General features: G+C 48.4%; 1 protein-coding gene and 1 non-coding gene across 8 annotated transcripts in view; both read right to left on the minus strand.

Moving 5' to 3' along the window:
* ccdc30 (coiled-coil domain containing 30) overlaps positions 1 to 18,471 on the minus strand; it is a 61,511-nt gene that overhangs the window by 6,724 nt on the left and 36,316 nt on the right. For 6 of the 7 annotated variants that reach the window (XM_042343560.1, XM_042343558.1, XM_042343555.1 and 3 more), the window contains 8 exons: positions 15,585 to 15,927; positions 12,453 to 12,581; positions 8,019 to 8,189; positions 6,919 to 7,128; positions 5,860 to 6,017; positions 2,989 to 3,154; positions 2,386 to 2,507; positions 916 to 1,057 (listed from right to left, as the gene is read on the minus strand). In XM_042343560.1, the coding sequence (XP_042199494.1) occupies positions 916 to 1,057; positions 2,386 to 2,507; positions 2,989 to 3,154; positions 5,860 to 6,017; positions 6,919 to 7,128; positions 8,019 to 8,189; positions 12,453 to 12,581; positions 15,585 to 15,927 (1,441 nt within the window). The remainder of the gene's footprint in view (positions 1 to 915; positions 1,058 to 2,385; positions 2,508 to 2,988; positions 3,155 to 5,859; positions 6,018 to 6,918; positions 7,129 to 8,018; positions 8,190 to 12,452; positions 12,582 to 15,584; positions 15,928 to 18,471) is intronic. The other variant, XM_042343559.1, reaches the window with a different exon arrangement.
* On the minus strand, positions 14,227 to 14,300 carry trnag-ccc. Its single transcript has one exon. It is a non-coding gene; the product is annotated as a tRNA-Gly (tRNA).

Here is an 18,471-nt window from a genome sequence, read left to right on the forward strand (position 1 = left end):
CCATGTCTGTGGATGATGTCACCAAGGGGGAACACGTAGATATTAAAGAGGAGACAGGGACAGAGCCCTGGGGGATGCCAGATGTGACAGTGCGGGGGCTGGAGGAGAAACCGTTAGAGGCAACAAAGTGGAGACGGTGAGAGAGATAGGAATCGAACCAGTCAAGGGCCGGTCCGTGAAGATTGAGTAAAGAGGAGAGGCGGTGTATGAGGATGGAATGGTTGACAGTGTCGAAGGCGGCAGAGAGGTCGAGGAGGACAAGGAGGCAGAGGGAGCCCTGATCACAGATGTTCAGAATGTCATCAGTGACTGTGACCCCCAGGGCTGTTTCCGTGCTGTGGGCAGCGCGGAAGTCGGATTGGAGGGATTCAAAGAGGGAATGGCGAGAGAGAAAGGAGTGGAGCTGGGCCGCGATGACTCGTTCCAGGACCTTGGAGACGAATGGGAGGTTAGAGATGGGGCGGTAGCTGGAGAGGAGGGATGGATCCAGGGAAGGTCTTTTCAGGATGGGGGTGATGACGGCTGTTTTTAGAGGGTGGGAACTGAACCGGTGTACAAGGAGACTTCTGACAGGCGAGGGGCCAGAAGGTGGAGTTGGGAGGTGAGGAGAGAGGTGGAGATGGGATCGAGGGAGCAGGTGATGGGTTTGAGTTTGCAGACAGTCGTGGTGAGGGAGGGAGTGAGAGGGTCGAAAGAGTATAGGGGGGGATGGGTGGGGGCTGGGTCATGAGGGAGAGGTGATGTGGGGGTGGCTGTGGACGGGGCTGAGGTGGCTGAACATTTCCCCTTGATTTTAGATTCAAGGAAGTCCAGCAACTCCTCACAGTTGGAGTTTGGAACCATTTTGCTAGGGAGCTGCTGACAGGAGATTTTGAACCATAAAGTGGATAATAACACCTTGCCCTCTGGACCCACCTTGTCCAGTAGGTTTCTCATCAGTTTGACTTCATTTTCTAGCTGTTTGACTTTACCGTCCCTCGCCATCACTTCACGGATAAAGATCTCCTTTGCTTTCCGTAGCTTCATTTTATGTTTTATCTGTTTGTCGTTGTGGAGCCTGAAAAGTGTACAAGCTGTTACCTTGACTCTCTCACAAAACACACACACACAAACAGACAGGTGGGATGTTATCCTAGCTCTCTCTCTTTCTCTCTCTGTCTGTCTCTCTCTCACACACACACACACACACAGGCCGGATGTTATCCTGTCTCTCTCTCTCGCTCTCACACACACACACGCCGTGAGCAAAGTCGGGCGAGTTCATGACCATGTTTTTGAACTTGTGCAATCTACTTGCTATGGGCAGAGCACAGTATAGAGTAACACACTGTCTCTCTCTCGCTCTCTCTCTCAATAGATTTTGTGTGTAAAGCACCAGTTATTTATTGTCCGAAATGCACTGTCTGAAAGGTGGGGTGGAAGCAGATTCAATAATAGCTTTCAAAAAAGAATTAGATACAACAACAACAACAACAAGACTCCATTTATAAAGCGCCTTTCACGTCAGGAGGACGTCCCAAGGCGCTGCACAGTTGGGTCATGACCCGAGCAGGGGGGAAGTGGTCAGGGTGAGGGAAGGGAGGGAGCGAGGAGAGGGAAGAGAGTCGAGAGGGGAGCTTATAGATAGGTACTTATAAAAGGAAAAATGTGCGGGGCTATGGGGTAAGAGCAGGGGAGTGGGACTAGTTGGTAGCTCTTTCAAATAGCCGAATGGCCTTCTTCTGTGCTGTAAGATTTTATGATTCTATGATCACATTCACCACAAAAGGGCAAGTGGCGAGATTTTCCTGTCTCAAATACATTATTGTGATTCAATCACTCTGGGATTTAGGAACAATAAAAGGGGAAAGTGGCTGCGTGCACAGTGCCAACTTGAAGGCACAGCCGGCCAGCATAGTGTCTGCAGAGAGTGGCTTTGGACCCAACCAGTCCTGTAGCTCAGTGGTTAGAGCACTCGCTTTGCAAGTGAGAGACCCGAGTTCAATTCCAGGCAGAGGGCAAAACCTTGGGCAAGTTTCCTTACTCCACGCAGAGCCTAATAATAATCCCTCCAAAACAAAACAATAATAAATTGGTCATTTTCAATCTACGACTGTTTGTGGGACATTGCTGTGTGCAATTGGCTGCCGCGTTCGCCCACAAATATACAGTCAATTCACTTTACAGTGTGTTCTGTGAAGCACTTTGGGATGTCCTCCCGACGTGAAAAGCGCTATATCAAATGCAAGGATTATTATTATTATTAACCATTTGGGGAGAAGGTAGAGGGAAGAAAGAGTTTAGCATTCACAAATTGGGACATCTCCCAGAGCAAAATGCCCACTGTATGACAGTTACCACATCATGTACCACCCCCGCTCTCACTCCCGCTGGGCCTTCACTTGCCTGACGTGAGAGTCCAATTGCTGAAGAACGCTCCTCAGCTCCTCTTTGTGCTTCTCTAACTCCTGCTGTGTTGCCAGTAACTCCTCGGTTTGTTGCTTCCTGACCCTCTGCTGACACTCATTCTGAAAGACAAAACCTGAATGACTGAAGGGCACAAAGAGGCTTGAAACTGTGTGCAATGAGAACAGAAATCTTATTAATGTTATAGTGTCTCATTGAACTGAAACCTCAAATAATTACTGTCAAATGTAAGGCCTGTTTTTCTACATTATATAGACGGGTCAAAAACAGCCACTTCAAGTTTATCTGAAGGATTGTCAGCAAAAACTCCCTTCTCTTTTCGAATAATGCCAACTGGATCTTTACGTCCACCCGATGTGTCACACCCAGGACCTTGGTTTAATTTCTCATCTGAAGGATGACATATCCGAAAATATATCCCTCCCCCAGCACTGCACTCAGCTGAGACTGTGAGGTCAAATTCCCGACATAAGGATTTGAACCCACACCTTCTGACCGACAAGCCAGAGGCATTGGTTGAACTAAGTTGATATAGGACATGTGCACAGCTGGTGGCTGTTAATCAAATCCCCACAAACTGACTTCATTAGAGATGCTCGTTTTCTCCTCTTCCAGGGCTCGGACCCGGGCCTGTTGCTCGTGTAAGCAGTGTTGTAAATCTGCAACCATCCTCGCCTGGCAAGTCTCCTTGTCCTGCATCGTCTTCAGCTGATGATGGAGATCATCTGCACACTGCTCAGCCAGTTTCCTAGAGTGGCAGAAAGGGCCATTTACAGACAGATACGCATGGCTTTAGGGATGTAAACAGAGCACGAAAGATGAAGCAGTTGCTGGCCGATGAGACTCCATTTAAGCAAAGATCTAATTTGCTGTGTTCATTAAGGCAATTTGCCAGTCAGGACTGTCATGTAAATGGGGTTCTTTCCTGAAGCGAACGTACATCGCTCCGGCTTACAGGAACTCTCCTGCAACGCAAGCTCCTTCTCATGGAGGCAATGGGAATTCTAATAGGATTCGTTAAGAAATAACAGAAATTATATCCCTTTGGGTGCACATTTTGGCGGGAACCTCCTCCCAAAAGGATTGTGAAACATTGGGGAGAGTTCTGAGAAGAACAATGAGAATAATTCTGCGGTTACCTCTGAGTAGAGACATGGAGAATATGTTTTCATTAGAGAGATCAAAAGGGGGCACACTCTAGGTCTTTAAATGATGTGACACAGATGGAGATATCTATATCTATTTGACTTAGATGGAGGGGGTGTGAGGGAAGAACAGTAAGGAGAATGTCTCTATGGAGGAACAGAGCCCAGATTTCAACCGTGAAGATGGTTGAATATCCTGGGCTTTTGGCTGGATTACCTTTACAGTCCAGAGTATCTATTACACAAAATAGAATGGGTGAGGTGAGGTCATGGTTTACATGGTCTGAGAAAGGAGAGGGGCTTGAGCAGCCAAATGGTCTTTTCTCATTCCACATTTTATCTGTTAAGCTAGATGGACTCCAACAGTCCAGATCAGGTCAGAGCAACCTTTATACAGGGAATATAGCCAGTGTGCATTAGGCAACAACAACATGGATTTATATAACGCCCTCCACGCCGGACGGCGTCTCAGAGCTTCACAGTAATGCATCGCGGGGTCGAGCCAGGGGGAGGGGGGGGGAGCCAGGGGAGGGGGGGAGTCAGGGTAGGGGCCCGGGGAGGGGGGAGTCAAGGGGAGGGGCCGGGGGGACGGGGGGAGCCAGGAGAGGGGGAGGAAGGTGACCAAAGGCGCGGTCGAAAAGAAAGGTCTTCAGCTGAGACCTGAGAATAGGAAGAGAGGGTCGAGGCGAAAGGAGTGAGGAAGGGAGTTTCAGAGCCTCAGGGTGTAGTGGATGAAGGCATGGCCGCTGATGGTGGAGCGGAGGGCTCGGGGGACAAGGAGAAGGCCAGAGAGAGGAGGTCAGAGAGGTCGGGGGGGGGGCAGAGGAGTGGAGGGATTTGAAGACAAGGTTTGAGGATCTTGAAGTCGATCCTCTCTGGGACAGGCAGCCAGTGCAGTCTGGCCAGGACTGGGGTAATAGGGGGGCGGAGTTTGGTGCGGGTGAGAATGCGGGCGGCAGAGTTTTGTATGACCTACATTTTATGAATGGTAGTGGAGGGGAGACCAGAGAGGGCATTTGAATAGTCCAGCCGAGAAGTGACAAAAGCATAGACCAGGGTTTCAGCGGCTTTTGGAGTGAGGAATTGGTGGAGACGGGCGATGCGTCGGAGGTGGAAGAAAGTGGTGCTGATGAGGGACCAGATGTGAGGGAGGAAGGATAATTAGGGGTCGAACCTGATGCCTAGGTTGCATACGGGTTCGGAGAGTTTTAGGGGGAGGTCGGGTAGGTGGAGGAGGTGAGAACCATGTGATTTTAGACGTTGACCGTGCCTTCAGCTCCCCTCTCGACTCTCTACCCCCTCCTCGCTCCCTCCCTTCCCTCCCCTCACCGTGACAATCTCCCCCCTCCTCGCTCCCTCCCTTCCCTCCCCTCACCCTGACCATTTCCCCCCGGCTCGGGTCCTGACCCAACTGTACAGCACCTTGGGACGTCCTCCCGACGTGAAAGGCGCTCTATAAATGGAATCTTGTTGTTGTTGTTGTTGATGAGAGCCAAAGAGTATGGCTTCCATCTTGTCAACATTCAGCTGAAGGAAATTCGCACTCATCCAGCTCCTGATGTCTGACAAGCAGGCAGACAGAACATCAGGGGACTACAGGCAGAGATTACACAGCAAATATTGTTAAACATTTGTACATCAATCATTAGCATTATTTCAGAACTTTTTTTGGTGGCTGAGCTGGAAAAACAACAACAAAATGGCATTTATATAGTGCTTTTCACATCGGAAGGACGGGCTTTGGGACGTCAGCGCTTTGGGATGTCCTCCCGACATGATAGGCGCTCTATAAATGCAATTTTGTTGTTGTTCTTGTTGACATCCCAAGGCGTTGGACTGAACCTCAGTGACACTGCTGACACAGGAACTCAGCACAAACAGCGCTAAGTGTCTTGCCCGAAGATACTAATCCTCACATGTGAGCTCACAAACTGTGCACTGTGTAATACACAATACGCATGTATTATACATACATATGTATATATATGTGTGGGCTGTATGGGTATGCATGTATATGTATGCATGTGTGTGAATTTGTTCAATGTGTAAGTGAACGTGAGGGATAGTTTGCATGTAGATTGGGGTGCATGTATATGTGTGCATATATATATGTGTGTGTGCATAGATATAGGTGTGTGTTCATCTGTGTACCTGAACGTGTGTTGCTGTGAGGGCGAGGGAAGAGAGTTGGAAATGCAAGGCTCTCAAGCAACATATCAACAGGCCTGTTTCCCCTTTCTTTACCCACCGTTATCCTGACAGCAGGTACCCCTGAACTACCATTTGAACCATCCAGCCCATGGATTACCTCTGGAGCAGCTCCTCCTGCAGTTCATTTCGGAGCATGCACACCAAGTCCCTTTTGTCGTTCAGCTCTGCTTCCATTATCTCCTTCTCCTTGATTCGGGTTTCAGCCAGACGCACCTGGTGTTGGCAGGAGTTCAGGTGTTGCTGCATCTCTGCAAACTTCAGCCCAGGGCCCATGGTTTGTGTCCAAAAGAGGAGGATTGACAAGAGGGAGGAGAGGAGAGAAGAGAAAGGTGGGATGGGTGGGGGTAGGGAGGGAGGGAGGGAATACAAGAGGGAAAAAGCAAAAACAGAGCGTTCTCAATAGTTTCAAATAATAAATATTCACAAATGACAAACGTTTCAAAAGAGATCCCAAGAGAGGTTTAGATAAAGAAAACCCTGTGTGTCAGCCCGGCTCGGTGTGTGTCAGCCCGGCTCGGTGTGTGTCAGCCCGGCTCGGTGTGTGTCAGCCCGGCTCGGTGTGTGTCAGCCCGGCTCGGTGTGTGTCAGCCCGGCTCGGTGTGTGTCAGCCTTGCTTAGTGGTTGCACTCTCGCTTCTGAGTCAGAAACTTGTTGGTTCAAGCTCACATCAGGACTCAAAATCACATAATCTAAGCCAGTGTGTTTCCAGTGCCGCATCCAGCCAGGCAGGTGATTTCATCCAGTCCAAGACAAAACACAAAGAGCATTCTCAATAGCTTCAAACGATAGACACTACAATGTCAAAAGATCCCACGAGAAGTTCAGATAAAGAAAACTCTGTTTGTTACCCGGCTCAGTGTGTGTCAGCCAAGACTCAGCCTGTTTGTGGGACTCTGCTGCTGTGCTTTTCCCACAAATATACAGTCAATCCATTTTACAGTATAGTCTGTGATGCGCTTTGAGATGTCTTGAAGACATGATAAGACGTATACCAAATACAAGGATTATTATTTATTATAATATAGAAGCTGTTTTTTCAAAGTTCCAAATTAATATTCAAATGAATTTGCAATATTTTTACAAAGTTCAGCACAGTAATAAACGTTAAGAGCTGGCATTGAGGCTGAGGTGATAAAATGTGAGCTTGTGACATTACCTTTTTCTCCGCCGCCTGCACTCGGCATTTCTCAGATGCTAGCTCATCATGGAGGCACTTGAGCTGCTTGCTGAGCTGACAGGATTTGGCTGCTTCCAGCTCCAGCCCCTTTATCTTCTCCTGCTTCTCCTCGATCTCACATCTCAGAGCCTTGTTCTCCCGTTCCTGTGCACAGATTTTATCCTGAATGGCCTTCAGGTCCACGCCCACCTGTAGGTACAGAAAAACACCGAGCAGAGCGTTCAGTTTGGGGCACAAACTGAGAGACCAGTGGCTGAACAGACAGCAGGGTGAGACCTATGAGCACACACAGTCCCCACCGCGCCCCCGCACACACATACAGCCCCCTCCCCCATCCCCCACACACAGCCGCCTCCGCCCACATACTCCCCATACACACAGCACCCCCAAACACAGTTCCCCACACACAGTGTCCCGTCCCCCCCCCACACACACACACACAGCAACCCACTCACACACAAATACGCATACCGCCCCACACACAGAGTTCAGCAGTACTGTGACAAAAGGTCATCACCCTGAAATGTTAACCCACTTTCCTCTCTCCATAGATGCTGCCTGACTTGCTGAGTGTTCCCAGCGACTTCTGTTTTTTGGGATATTTGTCAGAAATGCAGCAAAAGGCGACTGAGTATCTGATTCCTGGTTGGCATTGCTGAGCATCGATCCACAGCCCAACCCACAGCCGCAGTTCTAAAATAACTATTGTTTTCAAAGCTCCATGTTTCCAGTGCTCAGCCTGTGGTCAGTGCCCAGCCATATGCTTGATTATAACCCTTCATATTCTCAAAAGTCTCTGTCAGGTCACCCTTAACCTTCTCAACCCTATTGTAAAAAACCCAATTTCTCTGTAATCACTGAAACTCCTCAACTCTGGTAACATCCATCCAACTTCTAACGGGCTGCCCAAAACTACACACAGTACTCCAATTTCTCAAGTAGTTAGGTGGACACACACTATCGGTCACTGCACAACACCAAAAAGCACTTCACCACCGCACTCAACTCAAGCTCAAATGCTGACAAATCCAAATCCAGGTCTTGGAATTCTCTGGCTGCTCTCCATGCCACAAGCTCACCCTGGTAGCTTCCTGGCTCAGGAGAGCATTGTGTTTCTGTACGTCCACCAGTTGCTCCCGTTTGTACTTGAGTTCTTTCTCTGCGGCGCTGCATAGGTTGTGGATCCGCTGCAGGTCCTGGCGGAGTTGCCTGGCTTCCCCTGTGTCCTGTGTCAGCAGGCATTCCTGTGACTGAACAAGAGAGAGAGAGAGAGAGAGAAAGAGAGAGAAAGCCGGTTTCAATCCTAGAAAGGCACCCTCCTCTCTTCCAACTCTACTTCACTGCTCGGCCCTCACTTGCTCTGGCCTGCAACTGTTGGCTACTTGCCCTGACCTGCTCTGGGGAACTCTGGAGAATCCCTTCGCCTTGCACCTTCTCTCTCTGCCTTCAAAGCCCTCTGAAGAACCTCTGTCTTTCACAGTGTCTTTGATCAAACTTACCCCCTCACCACCCTGCTTTCTGCTACAATGACCCCCATCGTCTTTGTGAAGCACTTTAAGATGCTGATCCTGTGCGAAATCCTCTATGTAAGCGAAAGTTGTTGGAAGAAGCAACCAGGTATTTTCTATACTTTTTCCTTTCCGCTTTAGATCTCTGGATCTCTCAGATCCTGGCTAAGAAGGTGGAGGTAGATCCTGATCCACTTCAGATGTGTAGATCAGCTCTTGCCTTGCATTCAAACTCCTTGGTGCTCAATTTCCACACCACAGACTGTGTCTGTCCTGGTTCCCATGTCGCTGTCCTCGTGTAGGATCCCTAGTTGATTTAGGCACAGTGTCCCTGGAATCCCATGGTGATGCACTGGTTCTCAGAGCAAACTGACACCTTATTTGCCATTTTATCCTCCATCATCGTGAAAAGCGCTATATCAAATGCAAGGATTATTATTATTATTATCATCTCTCCAAGCTCTCTCTACTCCAGCACCCGTCTCCTTCTCTCCATTTTCCTCTCAGCAACCTCATCTCCATTATGGTCTATCCTTCCCTTAATCCAGCTCCAGACATTCACTTCTCAGCCCCACATTTAACCAATGTGAAGTACCTCCCTCCTCAGGACTCAATCCCACCTTATTTCGAACTTTTGTGATCACTCCCATTCTTACAAAACCCAGATACATTCACCAAACACTGCCCCATCTAATAATAATAATAATAATAATCCTTGCATTTGATATAGCGCTTTTCACGTCGGGAGGACGTCCCAAAGCGCTTCACAGAATAGACTGTAAAGTGAATTGACTGTATATTTGTGGGCGAACGCGGCAGCCAATTGCGCACAGCAATGTCCCACAAACAGTCAAACATCTCTTCCTTACCAAGGTGCTTGAACATGTAGCTATTGCTCACTTGATCACTATTCCTAATCCCTTTAGCTCAGCCTCTGACCTGCCCATCGTACTGAAAAATGAACCGGTTGAAGTTAAGCACTGTGATTCGCTTTCCTTTCTCATTCCCCTTGATTTCTTTCAAAGGCGGTTTATCTCTCCATCCACCTCTCTCCCCCATTGTCTTTTTTTTGGTCAGCCAGGTGTCTGACACATGTGGAAACCCATTGTTATCAATTCATCCCATCAAATAGTGTCTCTCTCCAAACCCAACCTTGGACCCTTCCAGGTTCTCATCTTTCCGATGGCCCTGGCTTATTCTCTTTATGTGCAACCAATCACCCAATCGTATTTCTCCAGAACCACCTTCAATTCAAGCATCATTGCTGCCTTGCAAGTTTCAAGTTGTTCTTGTTGCTGATTTGTCTATCCAACATAAAATCCTGACTAGACTGTAATTTTCTACAGCTTAACATTGTGATGATTGTTGTGCCATCTTGTTTGCCCCATAATACATCTACTAATGACATCTTTGTGTTGTGTTAACATCAAACCGAGTTTCAAATCCCATCCTCAAAACGTTACCTCTTTATGGCCCAAGTTTATTTTACCAGCACCAAGGCTGGCCTCTCTGGTTCCAATCTTTGCAAACCAACACATTCAGAGCCTGTTGTCCAAGACCTGTCCCATTCAGGATCCCAGATTTGCATCACCCGCTCGTCCCTTTGCAAAGCTTCACTGCTTCTCTGGAAGCAAACTATTTTCAAGACCATAGTTTTCAAATATCTCCATAACCTTGCTCCACCCTATCTGTATAACTATCTCCACCCAGACTCTTAGCTCGGCTATTACTTATGCCTTACTCCAAGCTTTCCTCCACCACCACCATGTCCTCTGGGAACTCGCTTCCAAAATCATCTTTTCAATGATGCCTTTGGTCACCCCTAAGTCATCATACTTCTTGCTTGATGTCGTGGGGTGTTAAGTGCTTTGAAATGCTCTGTTACACACATGGCATACGAATGGTTGTTGCTGTAAACACTGCCTGCCGGAGTTGGCATTTGTACTGCACCCAGCATCCAGCAGCCCATCCTAACACACTGCACATCATGGTGATGCATGCCAAACAGATTCTCAGAAAGCAAAAGATGCAAAAAGTTACTTTGTAGGTCAGTAAAGGTGATCTGCGCTATTATTGTGTGGTCTTGGTCCAGATATTGTATGGTGGTAATGTAGCACAATAACAACTTGCATTTATATAGTGCCCTTCAGACGGGGTAGTGTCCTGGAGCTCTTGACAGTGGTGGGGTCTGACACTGAGCCAGGGGGAGAAGGAGGGGGAGAGGTGACCGTAAGCACGATGAAAAAGGAAGTTCTTTAGGTGGTATTTGAAAGTTGGGAAAGAGGGGGCAAGACACAGGGATTGAGGGAGAGAATTCCAGAGTTTCAGGGGGTAGTGGCTGGATGCACAGCCACCGGTGATGAAGCGGAGGGGACAAGGGAAACAGGAGGCCGGAGCTGGCCGAGTGGATGCAGCGAGTGCTGGAGTGGGGGGTAAGCAGGCCAGATAGGTAGGTAGGTTGAGAGGGCATGAAGTGATTTGAAAACAATAGTTTGGTAATTGGGAACCAGTGGAACCTGGCAAGGACTGGTGTGTGTAGATCTAACAGTGAGAGAGAGGGGGAGGGCAAAAGTATTGGTTCACCATAGGACGCACAAGAAAAGAATCAAAGAGTCCCTAACAGAATCTGCCAGCCATGCTCTCTACTCCTGTGAGGGGGAAGCAGGAGAATCCCTGCTGGTGTCGGAGTAGGTCTAAAAGACTACTTTTTCCAACCCCAAAATGCCCTAATAGCATCCTTATTGCACAATGTGATAGTTACAAAATTAGCCATAACTCATGCCAATTCTTAAACTGTTGAGACATGTAACATTGGAAGCCTCAGCGGCTAGGCCTCTGGACCAACGAGTTCAGAGTAACACTACGCGTGTGTGAAGGTAGGCTCTGAGCTTTAGAGACCTGGAACACTCAGGTAATGAGGCCATTATCCCACGTTGGCTGACATCACCTCCCAATACGTGAGCCTCCCCCAACAACAAATTACATTTGTATTGCAATTACAGACCTGAAGGAAAGAGGTGTCTAAACTGTGATATTGCTCATTTTAATAAGAATTGTGCAATTAATGATTTTTAAAAAAAAATTGAAACAATCCGGCTGATTATTCCCCAGTGTTATAATGTGCAATGAAACAGGTCAAAGGTTCCAAACATTGAAGTGTGTTGGAACACAACACCGCATTACCAACCCACTCTTCATTAACAGTCTGGCATTGCCCACCAAAGCCATGTGAACACTCACTGAAACCAAGTACAAGTGACAGAGACCATTTGGTGGCAAAGTTTGCAACTGCTTCAATGCCATCCAGTGTGAGGCACAGCACTGCCTCCTTGTGGCCGTAATTGAGTATTACAAACGTACACGTGAGCAAACCAAGGAAACAAGTGGAAAACACAGCAGCTACTTGAGTTTCCTTGTGCATCTGTCACTTGAATCTCTGAACCATGGTTACGTTCTCTGATCCTTTCCCAAATGAATGGGTCCTTTTCCGAAGTGAAAATGCATTCTAGACTTTTCTACGCTGCGCTCGTCGCCAGCTATTCTCACCCTTGTCTTCAAATCCCTCCACTCCTCTGCACCCCCCGACCTCTATGACCTCCTCTCTCCTCAGAACAATACCCGTTGCCTTTGTTCCACTGGGTCTGGCCTCCTCCTTGTCCCCCGAGTCCTCCGCTCCACTCTCAGTGATTGTGCCTTCAGCCACTATGCCCTGAGGCTCTGGAATTCCCTTCCTCACTCCCTTCGCCTCACCCCCTCTCTTCCTATTTTCAGGTCTCGGCTGAAGACCTTTCTTTTCGACTGCATCTTCAGTCACCTTCCTCCCCCTCCCCCCGGCTCGGCCCTGGGATCCGTTACTGTGAAGCGCTCTGAGACGCCGTCCGGCGTGGAGGGAGCTACATAAATCCAAGTTGTTGTTGTTGCAATTCATTTCAAACCTTTTCAATAAACAAGGAGCTTTTCTTTCTATAAAAGAATAATTACCTACTGGGTACTCTTGCACAGTACCTTGGTTCTGTTGTTGGCTTCCTCCAGTTGCATCTCCAGGGCCAATCTTTCCTGACAAGCCTTCTGCTGCTCAAATTCCAAGGCACACTGCAGTCGAGCCACCTTCTTCCTCAAAGATTGTAACTCCATCTAAAACAAGATCAGGAGAGAGCTGAGAGCCCTGTGGTTGACTAGTGGGATGTACGCAATAGCAACAGGGAGTATGTTTGCTATTAAACTTTGTTAAAGAAATAAATTCTTGTTTATTAGCATGCTGTTATGCTCATCTCTCATCCACAGTTCAGAACACAGAGGCTTTGCCAGCTGACCTTTTCACACATGCAATGCTTTTTTTTGGTGTTTCTCACCTGAAACCCGTCAGCAGTCACTGCATGTCACCTCACCAGGCTGAGACTCCACAGCCACCCCTCCCCTTCCCAGAAAAAAAAATCAATTTTGTGGGGCGATCTCGCAGAAACCTTTGTAAGTCGCCCCCATGAGCTGAAGGATGATAGTCCTAGATATTCAGGTACATTTCTACATCTATCTACAGCACAACCCTCAATGGCAGGGTTGTCTTAATGTCCCCCTTTAAGATCAATCAATTAAAATTTGAATAAGAGTTTGTCTCCCTCTTCCCCTGGCTAGTTGTCAGACTGTCAAGTATGCTGGAATGTTACCCCGCATGAAGGGTGATATATAAATGCAAATTGTTGCTGTCTTGGGGGCTTGAGGTCAAAAGCAGTGTAATGGGGCTGAATTCTGGTTCAGTCCATTATCCCAGGTTGCTTGCTGCCTCTGGTTTGAGGAATTTTAGAAATAAGGCTGTGGTGGTTGATACACCTATGAAGAAACACTGACTAAACAGAGCAGAATGATTGAGAGAAGATATGAATTGGGTGTTTACAATTCTCCCAGCAAACACAGTAAATAATGGAAAAGTATTTTGGGGAATAGCAGGATTGTTAGCAGAAGAAACATGTGAGGAGTTTCCACACTTCAGAGGGTTGTTGGGGGTGGGTGGGGGGGTGGTCAAAGCTCTTAAACCTGGATCAGTATTATCATTCCAAACAGAGCTGGCTTAGCACCCAAAAAGCACCATAGAGTGATGAGGAGAAGGATCGAGAGAGGGATTAAAGAGAAGTGATGCAGTACAATGGGTGAATGACCTACGCTTCCCTCTGTAAGAATGGATAGTTAATGAAGTAATGGGATAAACAGGTGGTGGGTGCTATTGCTTAGTGTGGTTCACAGAGGAGATGATTTAATGTTTTTGTGTGTCGAGAGGGGGACATATTTGCTGTATCACCAGTGCGGGAAATGTAAGGAGACTTTACTAAGGGTCACTGTGCTGTATCTCTCCACTGTAGAGAGACCAGGGATTTATCTTCACTAGGTGCCACTCAAAAGTGTTGTCTGGTCTTTATGAAGTAACGTCACTGAGCGCACCTTTCAAACACAGTGACACTGGCTAAACTTCACGGCCATTCTCATGGCAGCTAATTTCATGGTGGTGCCTGGGCAATATAATGGAGATAGCGGCAAATCACCCGGCAAATATAAGGGGCGTCTCAAAGCGCTTCACAGAATATACTGTAAAGTGAATTGACTGTATTTTGTGGGTGGCAGCCAATTGTGCACAGCAGTGTCCCACAAACAGTAGTGGATTAAATGATCAATTTTTTTTTGAAGGAATTATAACCCCCAGAAAAACGATCCACCAATCAACTAACTGGGTTCCCAGTTACTGCTAGGTAAACACAGGCGTGTGGAGTAAGAAAACTTGCCAAACGTTTCGCCCTGCCCAGGATTCAAACCCAGGTCCTCTCACTTGGGAGGCGAGTGCTCTAACCACTGAGCTACAGGACTCCACGTGTGGAAAATGCAAAATTATATTGACTGTAATTGTTTCCTGATCACCGTCTCAAACAGTACTTGACCAGTATTTCAGAACTTGCTACACCGATAGTCTGGCTATGCACTGTCGCGTGTATAAGTGAAATTTATAATTGTTCATTACATTGGGTGGATTGTACTCCAGATTGTTTCATCGCGTAAGTAACAAGAAAAATGTTTAATTATTATAGGACAGAAAACGTGTTTAAAACAAAAATCACTGCTGTTCTGAAATTATGAATAGTCCTACAAGTTACAATGTTGGCAGCCGCTGACTGAAAGATGGGCTCCCATTTTATAGCACAGGTTATAGTATAGTACAAACTGATTCTATGTTTGACACAGTGCTTTATTAAGTCTCAAGGCACTTCACACAAACAAGGCGCTATATCAAATGCAAGGATTATTATATTATAAATTGCATGGAAGTGCAGTGATTGTTAGCTAATCTGTGCCACACACAACAATAGAATGCACAGATTAGTTCATCTGTTTTTCGGTCAATTTGGGGAGGAATCAAAATACTGGCTATAACACTGAGAGAAACGCTCTGTTTTCTTCAAAATAGCGCTATTGAGTCTTTAATGCCATCAGAACCACCACAAGAAGCAGATGGAACCTCAGCTTTGTGGACTTAGTGCCTTAAACAGCACCTCTGACAATGCAGAGGTTCCCCAGTACTACAATGGAATACCAGCCAAGGCTGTGAGCACAAATCAAGTGACATACACATGGGAGAGAAGGGAACAGAACCGGTGTGGGAGGGAGTAAGGGGTGGGTAGAGACTCATGTGGAGCATAAACTCTGGCATGGACTCTTTGAGCCGAGTGGCCTGTATCTGTGGTTCCATCTGCTTAAGTGTAAACCTCTGTAAGTCCTGGAGTGGGGCTTGAGTCTTCTGACCCATTTTCCAAAGGGCTGGTAATTTTAAATTAAATTAAATTAACTGGTTGCTCAGTTAGCAGTGGCTCAAACATACCCAACAACCGCAACTTGCATTTATATAGCGCCCTTCAGCGGGGTAGGTTCCTGGAGCGCTTGACAGTTGCATAGTTTGACCCCGAGCCAGTGGGGAGGGAGGGGGTGAGAGGTGACTGTAAACAGGATCAAGAAGGAAGGGCTTTAGGCAGGATTTGAAAGTGGAGAGGGAGGGGGCAAGGCGGATGGATTGAGTGAGAGAGTTCCAGAGTTTCAGGGCGTAGAGGCTGAAGGCACCAACAGGATTAGAATGCAACAAATAGAAGTGAACTGTGTAACCTGGTTATTATTATCCTCTTTGCACAGCATTTGGCCACCCAGCTGCTTTTGGATGTTGCACAATTCCTGGTTCAGTCGCTGGTTTTCCTGCTGAGAGCACACAAGCTGCTGCCGAAAGGAAGCGTTGTCCTGGTGGAGGTGGCTGGTCTCCACCTGGTAATTACAGAACTTCTGCCGCAGGTCAGTGTTCTCCTGAGTCAGCAGCTTGCACTCCTGCTGCAGGCTGCAGATTTGTTGCCGTAAGGCACCGTTCTCCTGGAGCAGTTGCTGGTTCTCCTTCACTACACAGGTCAGCTTGTTCTGTGAACCTTCCACCTTGCTACAAGCTTCGCTCATCTGGAAACTGAGGAAGAAAGGACCGGGTGGAGGGGGAAGAAAGTTAAAATAAACACTCACCTGAGAACCCAAAATCTACTGGTCAAAAATAATGATTTGTATCTTAGTGGTTAGAGCACTCGCCTCACAAGCGAGAGGACCTGAGATTGATTCCCGAAAGATGGCTTCTTGGGAGAGCAAATATCAACTGTTATATTCTATTCCAGAACAAGGGGGCATAATCTTAAAATTAGAGCAAGACTATTCAAGGAGTGAAATGAGGAGGAAGTTTTTCGACCCAAAGGGTAGTGGAAATCTGGAACTCTGTCCCCAAAAGGCTGCGGATGCTGGATCCATTCAAATGTTCAAGATTGAGGTGGATAGATGATTGTTAGGGTCAGGGTATCAAAGGATATGGGGCAAAGAACAGTAATTGAGAGTCGAGGTACAGATCAGCCTTCTCTCAACTCTGTAACATCGCCCTACCTCACCCTTTAGGCCGCTGAAACTCTTGATCTTCAAGAGTGATCTCTTCATCACCTCCAGGCTCGACTATACAAACGCCCTGCGTGTCGGCCTTCCCAACTCCTCCCTTCACAGGCTGCAGATAATCCAGAACTCTGCAGCCCATGTCCTCTCCCGCACCAAACTCCATGACCCCATCTCCCCCACTCTCGCCCGACTCCATTGGCTCCCTATCCTTCAGAGGATCCAGTTCATGATCCTGGTCCTCACATAAAAGCCCTCCATGCCTCGCCCCACCCTACCTCTGCGACCTCCTAACCCCCTACCAACCTGCCCGTTCCCTGCACACAGTCAGTTCTGGCCTGCTCCACGTCCCCCGCCCCACCCGCCCCACCATTGGTGGGAGAGCCTTCAGCCACTCTGCCCCCAACCTTTGGAATTCCATCCCCCAGTCACTCTGCCTCACCCCCTCCTTAGCCTCCTTCAAGTACTCTGTCCAGCGCCTTGAGACGTCCTCCTGAAGTGAGAGGCGCTATACAAATGTAATCTTGTTGTTGTACTCCTGTTCTGATGTTCTCATGTAAGGCACTGTCCTTGAGTGGTTTAGCGTACCTATCCCACCGTCTTCATTTTGTTTCAACAAACGGCTTTTCCTCCACCCCCCGCACTGTCTCGTCCGGTGTCCCTCAGGGCTCTGTCTTCGGTCCCCTCCTCTTCACCCTCTATATGCTCCCCCTGTGGTGACATCATCCGCAGACATGGGGTTAACTTCCACATGTATGCGGATGACACCCAACTCTACCTTTCCTCCTCTACCCTCAACTCCAGCTGCCTGTCCGACATCGAGTCCTGGACGAGACACAACTTTCTTCAGCTCAACGTGCGCAAAACTGAGCTCCTGATTGGCTCGCGTCAGCGCCTCCGCACCTCAGGCGCTGACACCATCAGCATCCAAGGCTGCACTCTCCACCTCTCAAAGCCAGTCAGGAACCTCGGGGTTCTGTTCAACCCTGAGCTGTCCTTACTTCCTCATATCCGCGCCACAACTGGCACCGCCTTCCATCACCTCTGGAACATCGCCAGACTACGGCACTACTTCACCCTTCACGCGGCTGAAACTCTGGTTCACGCCTTTATCACCTCAAGGCTGGACTATGGGAATTCTCTCCTCACCGGCCTTCCCGCCACCTCCCTCCACACTGCAGGTCATTCAGAACTCTGTAGCTCGTGTACTGTCCTGCACCAGGCTTCGCGACCACATCACTCCCACCCTCGCTCGCCTCCACTGGCTCCCTATCCCCCAGAGGATTGAATTCAAGATCCTCATCCTCACCTACAAGGCCATTCACGGCCTCGCTCCCTCCTGTCTTTCCGACCTACTATCCCCCTACTTACCTGCCCGTACCCTCCGTTCCTCCGGCTCCGATCTGCTCCACATCCCCCGTCCCAACCGCCCTACCATCAGTGGCCTTCAGCCTCTCAGCCCCGAGGCTCTGGAACTCCATCCCCCAGTGCCTTCGCCGCTTCCTCCCTTTCCTCCTTCAAGGCCGGTCTCAAGACCTTTCTCTTTGACAGTGCCTTCAGCTCCCCTCTCGACTCTCTACCCCCTCCTCGCTCCCTCCCTTCCCTCCCCTCACCCTGACCATTTCCCCCTCCTCGCTGCCTCCCTCCCCTCCCCTCCCCTCACCCTGACCATTTCCCCCCTCCTCACTCCCTCCCCTCACCCTGACCATTCCCCCCCTCCTCGTTCCCTCCCTCTCCTCCCTCACCCTGACCATTCCCCCCCTCCTCGCTCCCTCCCTCTCCTCCCCTCACCCTGACCATTTCCCCCCTATTCGCTCCCTCCCTTCCCTCCCCACACCCTGACCATTTCCCCAATGCTCGGGTCCTGACCCAACTGTCCAGCGCCTTGGGATGTCCTCCCGACGTGAAAGGCGCTCTATAAATGAAATCTTGTTGTTGTAATCCATTCTCCGTTTCTTAGTACAGACCTGACTGTATAACTGGTGTGTTGTGAGGTGATTTCTCAGTGATTTGTGTCATAAAGCTGACTAGTTGTAACTCCCAGAGATGTCTCTTATCTGCTTTTACCTCTCTCCCATTGCTC

The sequence above is a fragment of the Callorhinchus milii genome, unplaced genomic scaffold, assembly GCF_018977255.1.
Source record: "Callorhinchus milii isolate IMCB2004 unplaced genomic scaffold, IMCB_Cmil_1.0 Scaffold24, whole genome shotgun sequence".
NCBI classification, from domain to species: domain Eukaryota; kingdom Metazoa; phylum Chordata; class Chondrichthyes; order Chimaeriformes; family Callorhinchidae; genus Callorhinchus; species Callorhinchus milii.